The 16,024-nt window shown below is 38.1% G+C and overlaps 2 protein-coding genes across 4 annotated transcripts in view; one reads left to right on the plus strand and one right to left on the minus strand.

Moving 5' to 3' along the window:
* IL1RL2 (interleukin 1 receptor like 2) overlaps positions 1 to 16,024 on the plus strand; it is a 71,501-nt gene that overhangs the window by 42,721 nt on the left and 12,756 nt on the right. The window contains exon 11 of one of the 2 annotated variants that reach the window (XM_027835319.1): positions 3,834 to 5,411. The exons of the other annotated variant lie outside the window; for it this stretch is intronic. Within the exon in view, the coding sequence (XP_027691120.1) occupies positions 3,834 to 3,958 (125 nt within the window). The 3' untranslated portion in view covers positions 3,959 to 5,411. Of the gene's footprint in view, positions 1 to 3,833; positions 5,412 to 16,024 lie in introns of those variants that run through there. 2 annotated transcript variants of the gene reach the window in all.
* The window catches only part of IL1R1 (interleukin 1 receptor type 1), a 79,492-nt gene continuing 70,200 nt past the window's right edge, over positions 6,733 to 16,024 (minus strand). Inside the window, exon 13 of one of the 2 annotated variants that reach the window (XM_027835288.1) lies at positions 6,733 to 7,193. The gene's annotated coding sequence lies outside the window, so the exon portion shown is untranslated. Of the gene's footprint in view, positions 7,194 to 14,039; positions 14,062 to 16,024 lie in introns of those variants that run through there. The other variant, XM_027835298.1, reaches the window with a different exon arrangement.

The raw sequence follows: 16,024 nt of genomic DNA on the forward strand, positions 1-16,024 counted from the left end.
TACTCCCCTTTTCCCATCTTCTCGCCCCATTCCATCAAGACAGATAAACACATATAGGGCATCTACCCACTCCTTCATCTCTATGGGTTATCCATGGTGAATGGACATGGGCTCAGTTAAAGTGGAGATCCATTAAATAGTGGTTAAAATATTAGATTCTTATTTGTTGAGAATTAAAAAAAAACTAATAATAAATAACATAGTAAATTAACTGAGCATATCTCAGAAGAATAAGCATAAAATAAAATGTCCATTTGTATTTTTAACTTTTTATAATAATTTTTATAATAATTCTCTTCATTGATAACAAGATAATATCAGAAAGACCGACAGTGGAACAGATGTCCCTGAAACTAGTTCAAATAACCAAATCCTAAAGAGAGAAGAAAAGCAAATAATAGGACAATAGCTAGTTTTGATTTAGGTTTACCCTTGGCACTCTTGGTGTCCAACATGTGTTTAGCTGTTAAATTTTCAAGAGTTTCCTGATTCTGAAGGTTTAGAAGATGCAAATCAATCACAATGAACTTAAAAACAAAACTCTTGGTTTTTTCATACAAAGATGTGATGAACTGAAACCATCCCTCTATATTTTTTAAAAATAAAAATCTTGGGGGTGGAGCCAAGATGGCGGAGGGAAAGCAGTGACTTGTTTGAACTCTCCCCCCAAGCCCCTCCAAATACCTATAAAAAATGTCTCTAAACAAATTCTAAAGCAACAGAACCCACAAAAAGATGAATGAAACAAATTTCCAGCCCAAGGCAGCCTGGATGGTTGATCAGAAAAGTGTATTGCACTGGGCTGGGAGAGGAGCCAGGTTTGGCGTGGGTGTGCAGGCCACAGCTTACCTGGAGCAGGCCTCAGAGGACTGAATCGTGGGCAGCTGTGGCCGTTTCCAAACTTCTCAACCCACGAACGCCAAAGACAACTTGGAAGGTCAGTGGGAAAAGTCTGTGACTGCGGTGAGAGAAGGAGTTAGGTTTCAGCCGCCCCCGGGGCCGCAGCTGTTTCCTGAGCTTCCAGCCCTCAAACTAAGGGGGAATCGAGTGGCTGATCAGAGGGGGATTGCAGGGATCTCTTTGCCAGTGCTGAGGCAGGAATCTCTTGCTTTACCCATGGATCTGGGTTACAGTTATGAGGGGCGGTCCTGGGGTGAGGAGGAATGCTGGTGTGGTGAAGCTTCTTGTGGCAGTGGAGAGAAAACACCTCGCCCCTTATCATAGCACCTTGGAAGAACTGAAAATTTTCAGGTCCCTAGAAGTAGGTTTGAAAACAGCTGTACAAACTCCTGAAGCTTGGGACAGTACATTCTCCACATTGGAAGCAGACTTTTACCTTAACAAACAGTTTAAAACTTAAGTAATTGGCTGGGATCATGAGTAAGCAGTGCAAAAAGAATCAGACTATATTATCTTACTTTGGTAACAAAGAAGATCAAAACCTACAACCAGAAAAAGACAATGAAGCCAAAGCTCCTACATCCAAAGCCCCCAAGAAGAATATCAATCAGTCCCAGGCCTTGGAAGATATCAAAAGGGATTTTGAGAAGCAAGTAAGAGAAGTAGAAGAAAAACTGAGAGTGATGCAAGAAAATCATGAAAAACAAGTCAACAGCTTGCTAAAGGAGACTCAAAAAAATACTGAAGAAAAAACACCTTAAAAAATAGCCTAACCCAAATGGCAAAAGAGGTCCAAAAAGCCAATGAGAAGAATGCCCTAAAAAGCAAAATTGGCCAAATGGAAAAGGAAGTCCAAAAGCTTACTGAAGAAAATACTTTTTAAAAATTAGAATAAAGCAATTGGAAGCTAGTGACTTGATGAGAAATCAAGACAGTGTAAAACAAATCTGAAAGAATGAAAAATTAGAAAACAATGTGAAATATCTCATTGGAAAAACAACTGACCTGGAAAATAGATCCAGGAGAGAGAATTTAAAAATTATTGGACTATCTGAAAGCCATGATCAAAAAAAGAGCCTAGACATCATCTTTCAAAAAATTATCCAGGAAAACTGCCCTGATATTTTAGAACCAGAGGGCAAAATAGAAATTGAAAGAATCCACCAATCTCCTTCTGAAAGAGATCCCCAAAGGAAAACTCATAGGAATATTGTAGCCAAATTTCAGAGTTCCCAGGTCAAGGAGAAAATATTACAAGTAGCCAGAAAGAAACAATTCAAGTATTGTGGAAACACAATCAGGATAACACAAGATTTAGCTGCTTCTACATTAAGGGACCACAGGGCATGGAATATAATATTCCGGAGGGCGAAGGAGATAGGATTACAACCAAGAATCACCTACCTAGCAAAACTGAGTATAATTCTGCAGGGGAAAAAATGATCATTCAGTGAAATAGAGGACTTTTGGGCATTCTTGATGAAAAGACCAGAGCTGAATCGAAAATTTGATTTTCAAATACAAGACTCAAGTGGAACATGAAGAGGTAAACAGGAAAGAGAAAATCATAAGAGACTTATTATGGTTGAACTGTTTACATTCCTGTGTGGAAAGATGATATTTGTAACTCATGAGACCTTTGTCAGTATTAGGGTAGTGGAAGGGAAAAAAATTATATGTACGTATCTATAGATATAGATAGATAGAGGGCACAGGGTGAGTTGAAGATGAAGAGGTCATATCTGGAGAATAAAATTAAGGGGTGAGAGAGGATTATACTAGGAGAAGGAGAAAGGGAGAGGTAGAACAGGGTAAATTATCTCACAAAAAAAAAAACGAAAGACAAGGCTCTTACAGTGGAGGGGAAATGGGGGAAGGTGAGAGAGAATGAGTGAATCTTATTCTCATAGAATTTGACTTAAGGAGGGAATAACGTACACACTCAGTTGGGTATGGAAATCTGTCTTACTCTACAGGAAATGGGTGAGGGGAAGGGGACAAGAGAGTAAGGGATGATAGAGAGGAGGGCAGTTTGGGAAAGGGGGTAATCAGAAGCAAATACTTCTGAGGAGGGTCAGAGTCAAAAGAAAGAATAGAATAAATTGGGGAGCAGGATAGGATTAAGGGAAATAGAGTTAGTTTTTCACAGCATGTCTACTATGGAAGTGTTTTGCATAACTGCACATATATAACCTATATTGAGTTGCTTGCCTTATCAATGAGGGTTGGTGGGGAGGGAGGAAGGGAGAAAATTTGGAACCCAGGGTTTTGAAAACACATGTTTAAAAAAAGTTTTCATATGCATCTGGGAAATAAGAAATACAGGAAATGGGGTACAGAAATCCATCCTGCCCTACAGGAAAATTGAAGGGGAAGGGGATGGGGGAGGAGACAGAAGGGAAAGCAGACTAGGGGAAGGGGTATTCAGAATGCATGCCATCTTGGGTGGGGGGAGGGGCAAAATGGGGTGAAAATCTGGAACTCAAAATCTTGTGGAAGTAAATGTTGAAAAGAAAAAAATAAATAAAAATTATCATAAAAAAAATTTGACCTACAAAAAAAAAAACCTTGGGGGCAGCTAGGTGGCACAGTAGATAGAGCTCTGGCCTTGGAGTCAGGAGGACCTGAGTTCAAATCTGGCCCCAGACACTTGACACTTACTGGCTGTGTGACCCAGGGCAAGTCACTTAATCCTGATTGCCTCACCAAAAAAGCAAAAAAAAAAAAAAAAATCTTGGCTTATGTAAAAAAAAGGGGGAGAAAATTGTTTTGTTATGGCATCCAATGTTGTTCCTGATTATAAAATAGTTATTGAGCACAAAGAATCCTGTCTTATCTAAGTACAGAATTTGTCCAGAGTTTGTTGGATTGCAAATAACCATACTTCATTGATGCCTTGTTTTTCTATCACAGTCTTTATCACTTCCTTTCAGGAGATTGCAAATCATCCTTTGTAGAGAAGAAAAATGGTGACACAAAAACAACTTACACAGTGACCTCAGCTGACAATGTATGCAGCATTCTGCCTAATTGTAGAGTCCTCTGCCTAACTACCTAGAGCAGAGAAGCATGTTTCATTTCTTCTCTGGGTCCAAATAATTATTTTGATTACTTGGAGTTCAGCTTCCTTTTGGTGTTCTGTTCACTTACATTATTGTAGTTATTTTCTATATTATTCTTTGGACTCTTTATTTCCTCTCTATGTCAGTTATAGATATCTATATTAGAATGCCCAATTCATATTGCCACAAACCTAAGCACTAACCTGGATGAATAGTGAAGTAAAAATATAGACTATATTGGCCATCAGCTCACCCAGGCTAGCTGGGTACACAAGACATTGTGTAGCTACTGATGAAGAGTATTGATGAGACACAGTGGTGAGCTATATGTCATCCTCCATTTTTTAAAGTTGTGATATAACTATGTTGTTATAGGAGTAAATTTTTTGACTGAGAGGAAAATGTAGTTCTATATCCGTTCATACAAATCTTCCATTATTTCTTTAAGTTCTTTGTGCTTGTAATTATACTTCATTATAGGCATTATTCTACAATTTGCTTAGCAATATTCCTTGATAATTCAATGCCTATCCCTCTCATCTTCCAGTGAGTGTCATTGACAGTTGATTAGAGAAGGGCAAATTTACAATTTTCTCTCCCCTCCTTCTTCCCCTAGTTCTGGGTTAAGCGTTTACTGCCCTTATCAGCACTTCTTATGGGCCTAGAACTAACCCTATATCCTTCTGGTTGAACCCATGTATCCTTCCGAGGCTACCTGAGTGGAGTTATTCAGTTTACACAGGGCTGCTTCCCCTGACATTGGAGCATCATAAGAGCCTAGATTCCAGGTAGAAGGGACCTTATGGTCATTAAAACTAAGTCTCTCATTTAACAGGTGAGAAAATTGAAGTCCATTAAGGTTCATTGAATTGCCTAGTCACAAAGTTAGTAAGTTTCCAAGTTGGGATTCAAACCAAGGTCTTCTTGAATTTAAGGTCGATATTTGAACCAGTAGAGTAGGCCCCATTCTCTCCCATGGTAGAATAGGAATACTTCCAAGAAAGCAGGATAGATGGAGGGAAGCCAAGCACTACCTCCATGAGAATTGCAGTACACCAAGAAGAGGTAAATTTATAGTCTCTGCTACATGTATGCTGATGGCCAATATAATCTGTATCTTTACTTCACTATCCATCCAGGTTAGTGCTTTGGTCTGTGGCTATATGAATTGGCCTTATGACATTCTAATTTTAGACCAGATCAGACTTTTAAAGAGGTAGAAAAACTCAACCTTAATTCAGTGAGCATTTATTAAGCTCCTACTATGTTCCAGTTATTGTGCTAGGTCCTGTATAAATTAAAAAGGAAAAAAAAAACAGTCCTTAGTCTCTAGGAACTTCTATTCTATGGAGGGAATAGTATACAAGGATAAGCAGTTATGAAATATATACAAAGTAAAAATAAAAGTGGGCAGCTAGGTGGCACAATGGGTAGAGCACTAGACCTGGAGTTAGGAAGACTTCTGGTCTCTGACACTTACTAGCTATGTGACCCTGGGCAAGTCACTTAACCCTTGCCTCAGTTTCTTCATCTGTAAAATGAGCTGGAGAAAGAATGGCAAACTACTCCAGTATCTTTGTCAAGAAAACCCTAAAAGAGGTCACAAAGAGTTGGATACAATTGAAAATGACTAAACAACATATAAAAGTAATGTAGAGGATATGATGGGTATAAGGAACTGAAGCTATGTGTTGGGGGATCAGGGAAGACCTTTTGTAGGAGGTGGCACTTGAGCTTAATTTTAGAAGTGAGAAGAGAAAACATTTTGGGCATGAGGTAGTCTAGGGGAAGCCTATGCAAAGGTTTGGTTATGGGAGATGGAATGTGTTCAGGGAATAGTAAATAAGTCAGCTGAGAAGGAAGAATTATTGTGAGAGGAAGTAATATAAAATCAATCTGGAAAAATAGGTTGGAGAAACATTATAAAGGACTTTAAATTACCCTTAACTTTTCCCAGAAACACTAGGTGGTACAGACAGTGCTGGATCTGGAGTCGGGAAGACCTAAGTTTGAATCCAGTCTCAGTCACTTACTATGACCATGGTCAAGACATTTAACCTCTGCCTAGGTTTCTTCAATTATAAAATGGGGATAATAACTGCACCTACCTCCTAAGAGTTTTTATGAGTGTCAAATGAGATATTTATAAAGCACCTAGCACAGTGCCTGGCACATAGTAGATACTTAATACATGCTTCTTTCCTCCTTCCCTCTTTCCCTCCTCCCTTCCTTTCTTCCTGCTTCTCTGACCAAGGGATACTTGCCCTCTCCCTCTCAGAATTCCCACTGCTCTGGTGCACAGACATGAGCTGAGTTCAGTCCTAGGGGGCCTGACCCTAAAAGAGAGGGGTTTTGGCTCTTTTCCCCCCCTCACACTGGTACTTTTTAAACCCCTATCCAGGGGTGTGCTAGTAAATATTTAACAACTGGCTCTCTGAAACTGCCGGGGGAGGGGGGGAGGGGAACCTATACGACACACACTTTTGAGTTTAATCTACATTATTAGTGTATTCTCCATCACTTTCTTAAGTCTAAAAATCAATAAAACAATAAATCAATCCCTGATTTGTAGAGTCTGATGATTTGGGAGATGTAAATGTTTACACTGAATACTTAACAATTGGTTCTCTCAAATTGGTTCAAGCTGACTACAGCATACTCCTGCCCCTGTTTCAGAACCCAGAGAAAATTATGTAAAGTTTAAATTTGGCATATGTCTAGGGTCTTTAAAAAAGTCTTGAAAAGAAAAACACTCAGTGTACAAAGTAGATCAGTTATAGGACAGCTATTTTTTCCTATATAGAAAAGAAATGCTTAAATCACAGAAGACTGACAAGCTTGCATTGATAAAAACAAATTAAAAAAAAATAATAACAATTACTATTATACTCTCAAAAAAGAATTATGTTTAAAATATCAAATCACAAAATATTTTGGAGGAAAGTTGGGGGTGGTGGTGGCTTATCATGTAGCCATTTTAACTTTACTTCAGTTCAGCACTAGCCAACAACTTGTCTAAGGTCCATGTCTTCTGGTATTCCAGGCTGTGACTTAGGCTCTTCTTCCTGTTGGTGGCCATCTTCTACTTCAAGAAAAAAACTGTAGTAGAGGTAGGGACCACCTCCTGTATTGTAGTTAGCACAAACTGAAGAAACCCGTAGCTCCTATACTATCAAACTTCCCGAAGTTGCCTCCCAAGGTAGAAACTTCCATTTCAGGATCTTTGTTGACCTATACAGAGAGAAGAAACACAAAGAAAAAAAAGCCAAGGCTCAAACTCAGTTATGAATTTGTAGTCTAGCAACCACTTGCCAACAGTTTGCTATTTTTGCCTGGGTAGGGGAAGGGCCCCAGTCCCTCCCTGCCATCCCTCACCCAGTCCCATAAGAAATCCAAAAGTAAAGCCAATTACATTCCAGAGATGAGAAATAACAGGGCGGAGTCACTTCTTTTAAAGTCTACTGAATGAGAGGCATTTTCTGGTTTAGTGGCCCATCCTCTCTGATGCAACTTTCATACAGCCTTCCCCCACCCTACCTTGGACTACAAAGTGGGGGATGGGGGTAGAAGGGACTACCTGGAGTTTGCCTTGCTGCATCATTCTAAAGCACCAAGAGCTACAGTGATGAGTCATGTGAATCCCTGAAAGCTGCCAGGGGAGCTTATTAATAAGTATATTAGAATAATTCTGTACAGAAAAAAATACAAAATAAATAAAAAATAGTTAAGTTAGGTAGCTAGGAAAAGTGCTAGCAGTTGGAAGAAATGGAAAAGGAGGAGTATAGAAGACAATGCTTGGGCAGTGTTTTAAGAAAGAGATTCTGTGGAGCAGAGGCAAGGAGGAAATCCACTCCAGGCATAGGAGATGGGCTATGCAAAGGCATGGAGATGGAGTTCTGTGGGTAAGGATCAGAGAGATGACCAGATTAGCAGCATTTTGAAAGATAGGTTGCGACAGGTTATGAAGGATTTTAAAAACTAAGCAGAAGAGTTTACATTTGGAGAGGCACTGAAATTTGATGAGTAGGGAGGCAATGGATTTAAGAAAAATCACTTTGACCCATATATGTGTTGGATTGGACAAGGTAGAGACTTGAGACAGGGAGACCAATTAGGAGGCCACTTTGAAAGTCTAGGTGAAAGTTGATGAGACATGAACTAAGATGGCTATGTAAGTAGAGGAGTTGGGTACAAGAGATATTTTGGAGGGGCAAATGGCGAGCTTTGAAAACTGATTACATATCTGGGGTGAAAGATTGTGAGGAATCACCGATAATGTTAAGGTTATGGACCTGGGAGCCTGAAAAAATAGTAGTGCCTTCAATAGAAATAGGGAAGTTTAGAAAAGGGTAGGACTTAGGAGGAAAGATAATGAGTTCTGATTTAGACACATTAAGTTTGAGATGTCACTAAGTCTACTGTGTGTCACTAAAATCTACTGAGTGGGTGGCTTTTTCTGGGTTAAAGCCTTTTGGATGCAGCTTTTCCCCAGCTATTACAAACTAGAACATCCAGTTCTAGAAGATTGAAGCTCAGGGGAGAGATTGAAGTTGGATAAAGCTCTGAAAGTTATCTGTATAGAGTTAATAATTAAACTCATTGGAGCTGTGATTATTGTGTCATATTGATGATGAAAGAGAAGATTCCAGAGAATTCTGGGAAGTATGAACTGATAAAGAGGGAAGTAGGCAGAACCAAGAGAACAGTTTATACAATGATTCTTGAACCCAAGCAGGGATCCACAGTAGCTCTCTGTAGTAGACTCCGGTTGGATTAGAGAGAGGGGGAAGGAAAGGGAAGAGAGAAATAGAGGTTACATCAAACCTCTCTTGCCACCTCCTTGGGTTGGAGCTCTGCAACCCCATCTTAAGTATAAATGGTACTAGAGGAAAGGAAGGGAGAACTGCAGCAACTGCACTGAGAGAAATGTACCTCACTGTTCCCATGCCCTTCTCATGAATATAGTTATTAGCTAGACTGAATTTTTAGAAGCTGTTGCAACATGTAATATTTACTATTTGACTTATATAAACATATATAATGTTATCAACATGAATAATATGCAATCTTTTTTTCTTTCTTTTTTTTACAATCATTTATTTGTTTTGCTTTTACTTGCACTCTTTAGTGCCTGGGGATCTTGGAGGACAAAATGTTCTAATTTATTGATTTTGAAATCTTCCTTTTTCCCATCATTTTTCTCTTCACAATTCTATCCAAGCATAATTTTGTTATTACTGTCCACTAATTTTAAATATTTTAATTTTAATTTTAAATTTTATTTTAAAATACTAATTTTAAAATAATTTTATTGATTTTTTTTTTACATTTTCCAGTGTAGCCTGGTCCTTCTGCCTCTCAGAGAGCCATTCCTTATGGCAAAGAATAAAAAAGAGAAAAAATAAAATCAGGCAAAACTAATCAAAATATTGAAAAAGTCTGAAATTATATGCAGTCTTCCCCCCCCTCTCCATAGTCCTCAACTTATACCAAGGAGTGGAGTTGGAGGGAAAAATGGATTTGGGCAAGTTACTTAACTTTTCTGGGCCTCAGTTTCCTCAACTGTAATATTAGAGGGCTGTCATTATCTGATATGGTTTTAGAAATGCTAGCAATAGGGGATAGCTAGGTGGCACAGTGGATAGAGCTCTGGCCTTGGAGTCAGGAGGACCTGAGTTCAAATCCGGCCTCAGACACTTGACACTTGCTAGCTGTGTGACCCTGGGCAAGTCATGTAACTCCAATTGCCTCACCAAAAAGCAAAAAAACAAAACAAACAATCAAAAAAAAACTAGCAATAACACTAAGACAAAAGAAAGAAATTAGAGCTGTAAAGACAGGTAAAAAGGAGATAAAAACTATCCTTATTTCCTGGTGGCATGATGGTTTGCTTAGAAAATTCTAGGAACCAGGAAAAGTGCTAGTTAAGATAATTAACAGCTTCCATAAAGTTGCAGCCTATAAAACAAACCCCTAAACATCCAAAGCATTTTTATATAATAACAACAAAGTAAAAGAGGCAATAATAGGAAGGGAAACCACATTTCAAAGAATTATAAAATCCAAAAATAAAATAAAGGAGCCAGATTAAATGACTTTTGAGATGCCATCTAGCTATATCTAGGATCCTATAAAATGTTCTTAAATAATAAGTTCTCAATAGTCTGACATGATGGAGAGTCCAAGATAATATGGGCATTAATGAGCCAAAGGGGCAAAGGGGAAGCAGAAATGGTCATAAGGGAGATGATATTTATTTATATAGCACTTTGAGAGTTGCAAGACACTTTATATCCATTGTCTTATTTTATCTGCATAATAACTGTGTGAGGTAGGTGTCAAAAGTAATATCCCCATTTTATTGTTGAGACAGAGCAAGGTTGTGACTTGCCCATATTCATACAGCAAGTAAGAGCAGCAAGTGTGTGTATATTTACAATTCTCTAAGGCAGCAATGTAATTTTTGCTATATTCCAGGTTGAGATTTTATTCCTTTATACCAAAACCACCTGAATTGTTTCAGTTCTCTACCCTCTCTAGTGAGTAAAGAGAAGTATGTCGTCTGGAGATCAAACAAAATGATAAAAAAAAAAAAAAAGTGGGGGATAATGCTGCATAAGGAAACATTGAAGTAACTAGAAATGCTTAGCACAGAGAAGAGATTTAAAGGGAATATGAATCTGAAAGTCTGTCTTAGGGAAGACAGATTAGATGTCTTACTTGTCCCCAGAGGGCAGTTCTAAGAGTGATGGGTAGAAATTGCAGAGATAGAGTCTGTCTTTATACAAGGGAAAACAACCTAAAAATAGTGCTGTGCCAAAGTGAAAGAGATGAGGTGAAGCCAAGATGACAAAGGCAAGGACTCTCCTGAGTTCTTCCACAAACCCCTCCAAATACCTTTTTAAAAGTGACTCTAAACAAATTCTAGAGCAGCAGAACCCACAGAAAGACAGAGTGAAACAGTTTTCCAGTCCAAGACAACCTGGAAGTTTGATAAGAAAGATCTGTTGCTCCAGGGTGAGAGAGGAGTACAGTCTAACACAGGCCATGCCAGTACTGATCAGGCCCCAGCAAACCCAGAGCAGGTCTTGGGATGACTGAATCAGTAGCAACAGTGATGGTTTCCGACCTCTCAGCCCACAGATGCCAAAGACAACTTGGAAGTTCAGCAAGAAAGGTCTGTCATACCGGGGTAAGGGTGGAGCACAGTCTTCTGCAGGCCGTTCCAGCACAGACATGGCCCCAGAAAACTGGAACAGGATTTGGGAGCAACTGAATCAGCAGCAGCTGCTTCTGGAGCTCTCAACTCACTTATGGTAAGAGGAGACTGAACAACTGGTCAGAAGGAGATTACAGGAGTCTCTTTGCTAGCACTGAGGCAGGACTCTGTTGCTTTGCCCATAGTCAGATCTGGGTTGCAATCCTGGGTGGCAGTCCCAGGTGAGGAGGAACACTAGCACACCAGAGCTTGTGGCCACAGTGCAGCAGGAACCCTCATCACAGTTCCAGGGTAGAAAAGAGTGCTTATGGTTACTCACAGACCAGAGCACAAGCCAGGAGAGTGGTAAATACCTCTCCTTAGATCATAACACCTTGAAAGAACTGAAAACTTACAGAAGCATCTCTGAAAATAGCTGCAGAAAACCACTGAACCTTGGAATAGTGCTCCCTCCACCCTAGAAGCAGAGTCCTACTTTAACAGAGAGTTAAAAGTCAAGTAATAGGCTGGGAATATGGGCAAACAACAGAAAAAATTCTGATCATAGAAAGTTACTATAGTGACAAGGAAGATCATAACATACACTCAGAAGAAGATAACAAAGTCAAAGCTCCTACATCCAAAGCCTCCAAGAAAAACAGGAATTTGTCTCAGGCCATGGAAGATCTCAAAAAGGATTTCAAAAATCAAGAGAACTGGAGGAAAAATTGGGAAGAGAAATGAGAGTGATACAAGAAAAACATGAAAAATGAGTCAACAGCTTGGTAAAGGAGACACATAAAAAACAATACTGAAGAAAATAACACCTTAAAAAATAGAATAGGTCAAATGGTGAAAGAAGAAGTCCAAAAAGCCAATGAGGAGAAGAATGCCTTAAGAAGTAGAATTGACTAAATTCGAAAGGAGGTTCAAAAGCTTACTGAAGAAAATACTTCCTTAAAAATTAGAATTGAGCAAGTGGAAGCTAAGGACTTTATAAGAAATCAAGAAACAATAAAACAAAACCAAAAGAATGAAAAAATATAAGAATGTGAAATATCTCATTGGAAAAACAACTGACCTGCAAAATACATCCAGGAGAGAATTTTTAATTATTGGACTACCTGAAAGTCATGATCAAAAAAAGAGTCTAGACATCATCTTTCAGGAAATTATCAAGGAAAACTGCCTTGATATTCTAGAACCAGAGGGAAGAATAGAAATTGAAAGAATCCACCTTTCATTTCCTGAAAGAGATCCCAAAGTGAATACTGCTAGGAATATTATAACCAAATTCCAGAGTTCCCAGGTCAAGAAGAAAATATTGCAAACAGCCAGAAAGAAACAATTCAAGTATCATAGAGCCACAGTCAAGATGACATGAGATTTAGCAGCTTCTACATTAAAGGATCAGAGGGCTTAGAATATGATATTATGGAGGGCAAAGGAACTAGTCTTACAACCAAGAATCACCTACCCAGCAAAATGGAATATAATCCTTCAGAGGAAAAGAAAATTCAATGAAATAGAAGACTTTCATGCATCCTTGATGAAAAGATCAGAGCTGAATAGAAAATTTGGCTTTCAAAGAGAAGCATAAAAAGGTATACAAGAAAAGGAAACCATAAGGAACTTACTATTTACATTCCTACATGGGAAGATGATATTTGTAACTCATAAGAACTTTCTCATTATTAGGGCAGATAGAAGGAGTATATGTAAACAGAGAGCACTGGTGTGAGTTGAGTGTGAAGGGATAATAGCTAAAAAAAATTAAATTAAGGGGTAAGAGAGGAATGTAGTGGGAGAAAGGAAAAGGGAGGGGTGGAATGGGGTAAATTGTCTCCCATAAAAGAGACAAGAAAAAGCTTTTATAGTGGAGGGAAAGAGTGGGGAGGTGAGGGGAAGTGAGTGAACCTTACTCTCATCAGAATTGGTTTAAAGAAGGAATAACACACTTAATTGAGTATAGAAATCTATCTTACCCTACAGGAAAGAAGGAAGGCGAGGGGATAAGAGAAGGGAGGGGTGATAGAATGGAGAGCAGATTGGGTGAGGGGATAGTTAGAAGCAGGAGGGACAGGGTGAAAGGAGAGAGAGAATAGTTTAAATGGGGGAGGGTGGGAATAGGATGGAGGAAAATACCATTAGCAACTATGATAAAGGCCTCATTTCTCAAAAATATAGAGAACTGAGTCAAGTTTATAAAAAGAAGAGTCATTCCCCAGTTGATAAATGATCAAAAGATACGAACAGTTTTCAGATGAAGTAATTAAAGCTATCTATAGCCATATGAAAAAATGCTCTCACTATTGGTTGGAGAAATGCAAATTAAAACAATTCTGAGGTATTATCTCATACCTATTAGATTGACTAATAGGACAGAAAAGGAAAATGATAAATGTTGGAGGAGATGTGGAGAAAATGTGCGTTGTTGGTGGAGTTGTGAACTGATTCAACCATTCTGTAGAACAATTTAGAACTATGCCCAAAGGCTCTAAAACCATGCATACCCTTTGACCTAGTAGTACTAAGTCTGTATCCCTAAAGAGATTAAAAAAAAAAAAAGGAAAGGGACCTAAATGTGCAAAAATATTTATAACAGCTCTTTTCCAGAGGCAAAGAATGTAAAATTGATCATATGCCTATCAATTGGGCAATGGTTGAACAATTGTGTTATGTGATTGTGATGGAATAATATTGTGCAATGGGAAATGATGAGTGAGATGTTCTCAGAAAAGCCAAGAGAGATTTGCATGAGCTAATGCAAAGTTAAAAGTACTATGTACAAAGTAACAGCAATATTGTAAGCTGATCAGCTGTGAATGACTCACCTATTCTCAGCAATACAACGATCCAAGACAACTCTGAAGGGCTTATGATGAAAAATGCTGTTCATCCCTAGAGAAAGAACTGATGTTGGCTGAATACAAATTGAAACATCCTTTTTTTTTTTTGTCTATATTTTCTTTCACAACATGACTATTATGGAAAAAATAAATAAAATTATTTTTGGAAAAGTTAAAAAACACAAAGTTCAAGAGACTAATTTGGGAGGTCATCCAGAATTGAAAATATATCCATATGTAGATAGGGATTTGCAAGGCTTGAATTATACTCTTATGTTTCCTACTGGACACTATTGCATATGAAGACTTCCCCCGGCAGAATGGGAGGATGAGAACAATTTGTTCCAATGACCGGGAAGGAAGAAGACTCCAAGGTTATCCACTGCATCCTGAACCGTTGCCAGTTGTTCTGACTTTTATGTTACCACTGGACTTAAATGACTCTGGAAGAGAGAGTGAGGTTGACAACTTTGTGCAATTCTGAGTCACTTAAATCCAATTCACATGCAAGTCAAGTCATCATCTGTTGATGTCATTGATCCTCTTCAAAAATGATGGATGAACAATTGCTTAGGTAATAAGAGTTTAACCAACCCAAAATTCTCCTGTCAAAAAGAGAAATCTGCATTCTGCCCATTATGTAATAGCAAGAAACTCCAAAATAGTTCAAAAGAAACAAAACTGTTAGCAGAAGGTATTAGAAATTAAATTGACTCAAAAGTCAGGCATCAATGCAAAATTTTAAAAAAGGAGAATGCAAAATATAGAAGGCACAATAGACATTCTCTCCAAAGAGTAGGGCTTATCAAAGAGAAAAAAAAAATTCAGAAATGTGTGGAAGGACATGTGACAATTTAAATGTGCCAGTTCAAAAAAGAAAAAGAACACATGAATTCAATACAAAAGTGACTGACTTTGAAGATAAGATACGTAGAGATAAATTAATGATTGCAAGCCTCCCAGAAAAAAATGACAAATTTTCAAAAGAACAAAAAAAAAACCAAAACCCAAAACTGAATCTCATGCTTCAGGACATATTACAGGAAAACTCTGCAAAACTTTTGAATACAGACAATAAATTTCAATCCCCAGATTGCCCCCATTTTAAAGACGCTTAGTATGTATTAGTAGTAGGTTTGTAGTAGTTGAATTTCAATAACAATTTCAATAACAACAAATTTTGCTAACAGTCAGAAGAAACACTTTGAATTTTCATGTGAAACTACCTCAATTTGAATAATCCAAATTTACTCTTAATTCATTAGATATTGGAGGAAGAAATTAAATAGAATATTCCAAAAAGCAATGAAACTTATGTTGCAACCTCTAAAATCCTATATCTGATCATAATTATCAATGATAAATTATCAATAATCTAATTGGGGGATATACTAATTTTTTTTTAGGCAATTGGGTTAAGTGACTTGCCCAGGGTCACACAGCTAGTAAGCGTCAAGTGTTGGTCTGAGGCTGGATTTGAACTCAGGTCCTCCTGACTTCAGGGCCGGAGCTCTATCCACTGCACCACCTAGCTACCCCGGGATATACTAATTCATCCATAACGTATTTTGCCATGAAATTCTTGATTACATCCCTTGCTAAATCGTCCCTAGGAGGTCTAATGATTATTGACATTGTCAGGATACCAGAGAAGAATGCCAACACTATGCACAGGTTATCCTTTGCTCTTTATGTGACTGGCCAACCTCTTTTTATAGTCATATGCCTCTCTAATCCTATTTTTGTGCTGTTTCTGTAAATCTTACAGTAGTAATGTAGAAGAACACAATAAAGGACTAAACTAAATAGAAAACAGGTAATGGCTAAATGATGATACATACAGAAGCATTAATTGGTGAGACTGGTATCAGAAGGGATTAGTTATGGGCAACTTCATAGATATGCCAGTTCTTAAGTGAAGTTTCATATCATGTGGCAATTCATGACAATTTTAAGATACCACATTATGTACTATAAACTGGTGAAAAAATCAATTCCATGTTGGCATGTTGGCA

This window comes from Vombatus ursinus, unplaced genomic scaffold (genome assembly GCF_900497805.2).
Source record: "Vombatus ursinus unplaced genomic scaffold, bare-nosed wombat genome assembly UNPS02004312.1, whole genome shotgun sequence".
Taxonomy (NCBI): domain Eukaryota; kingdom Metazoa; phylum Chordata; class Mammalia; order Diprotodontia; family Vombatidae; genus Vombatus; species Vombatus ursinus.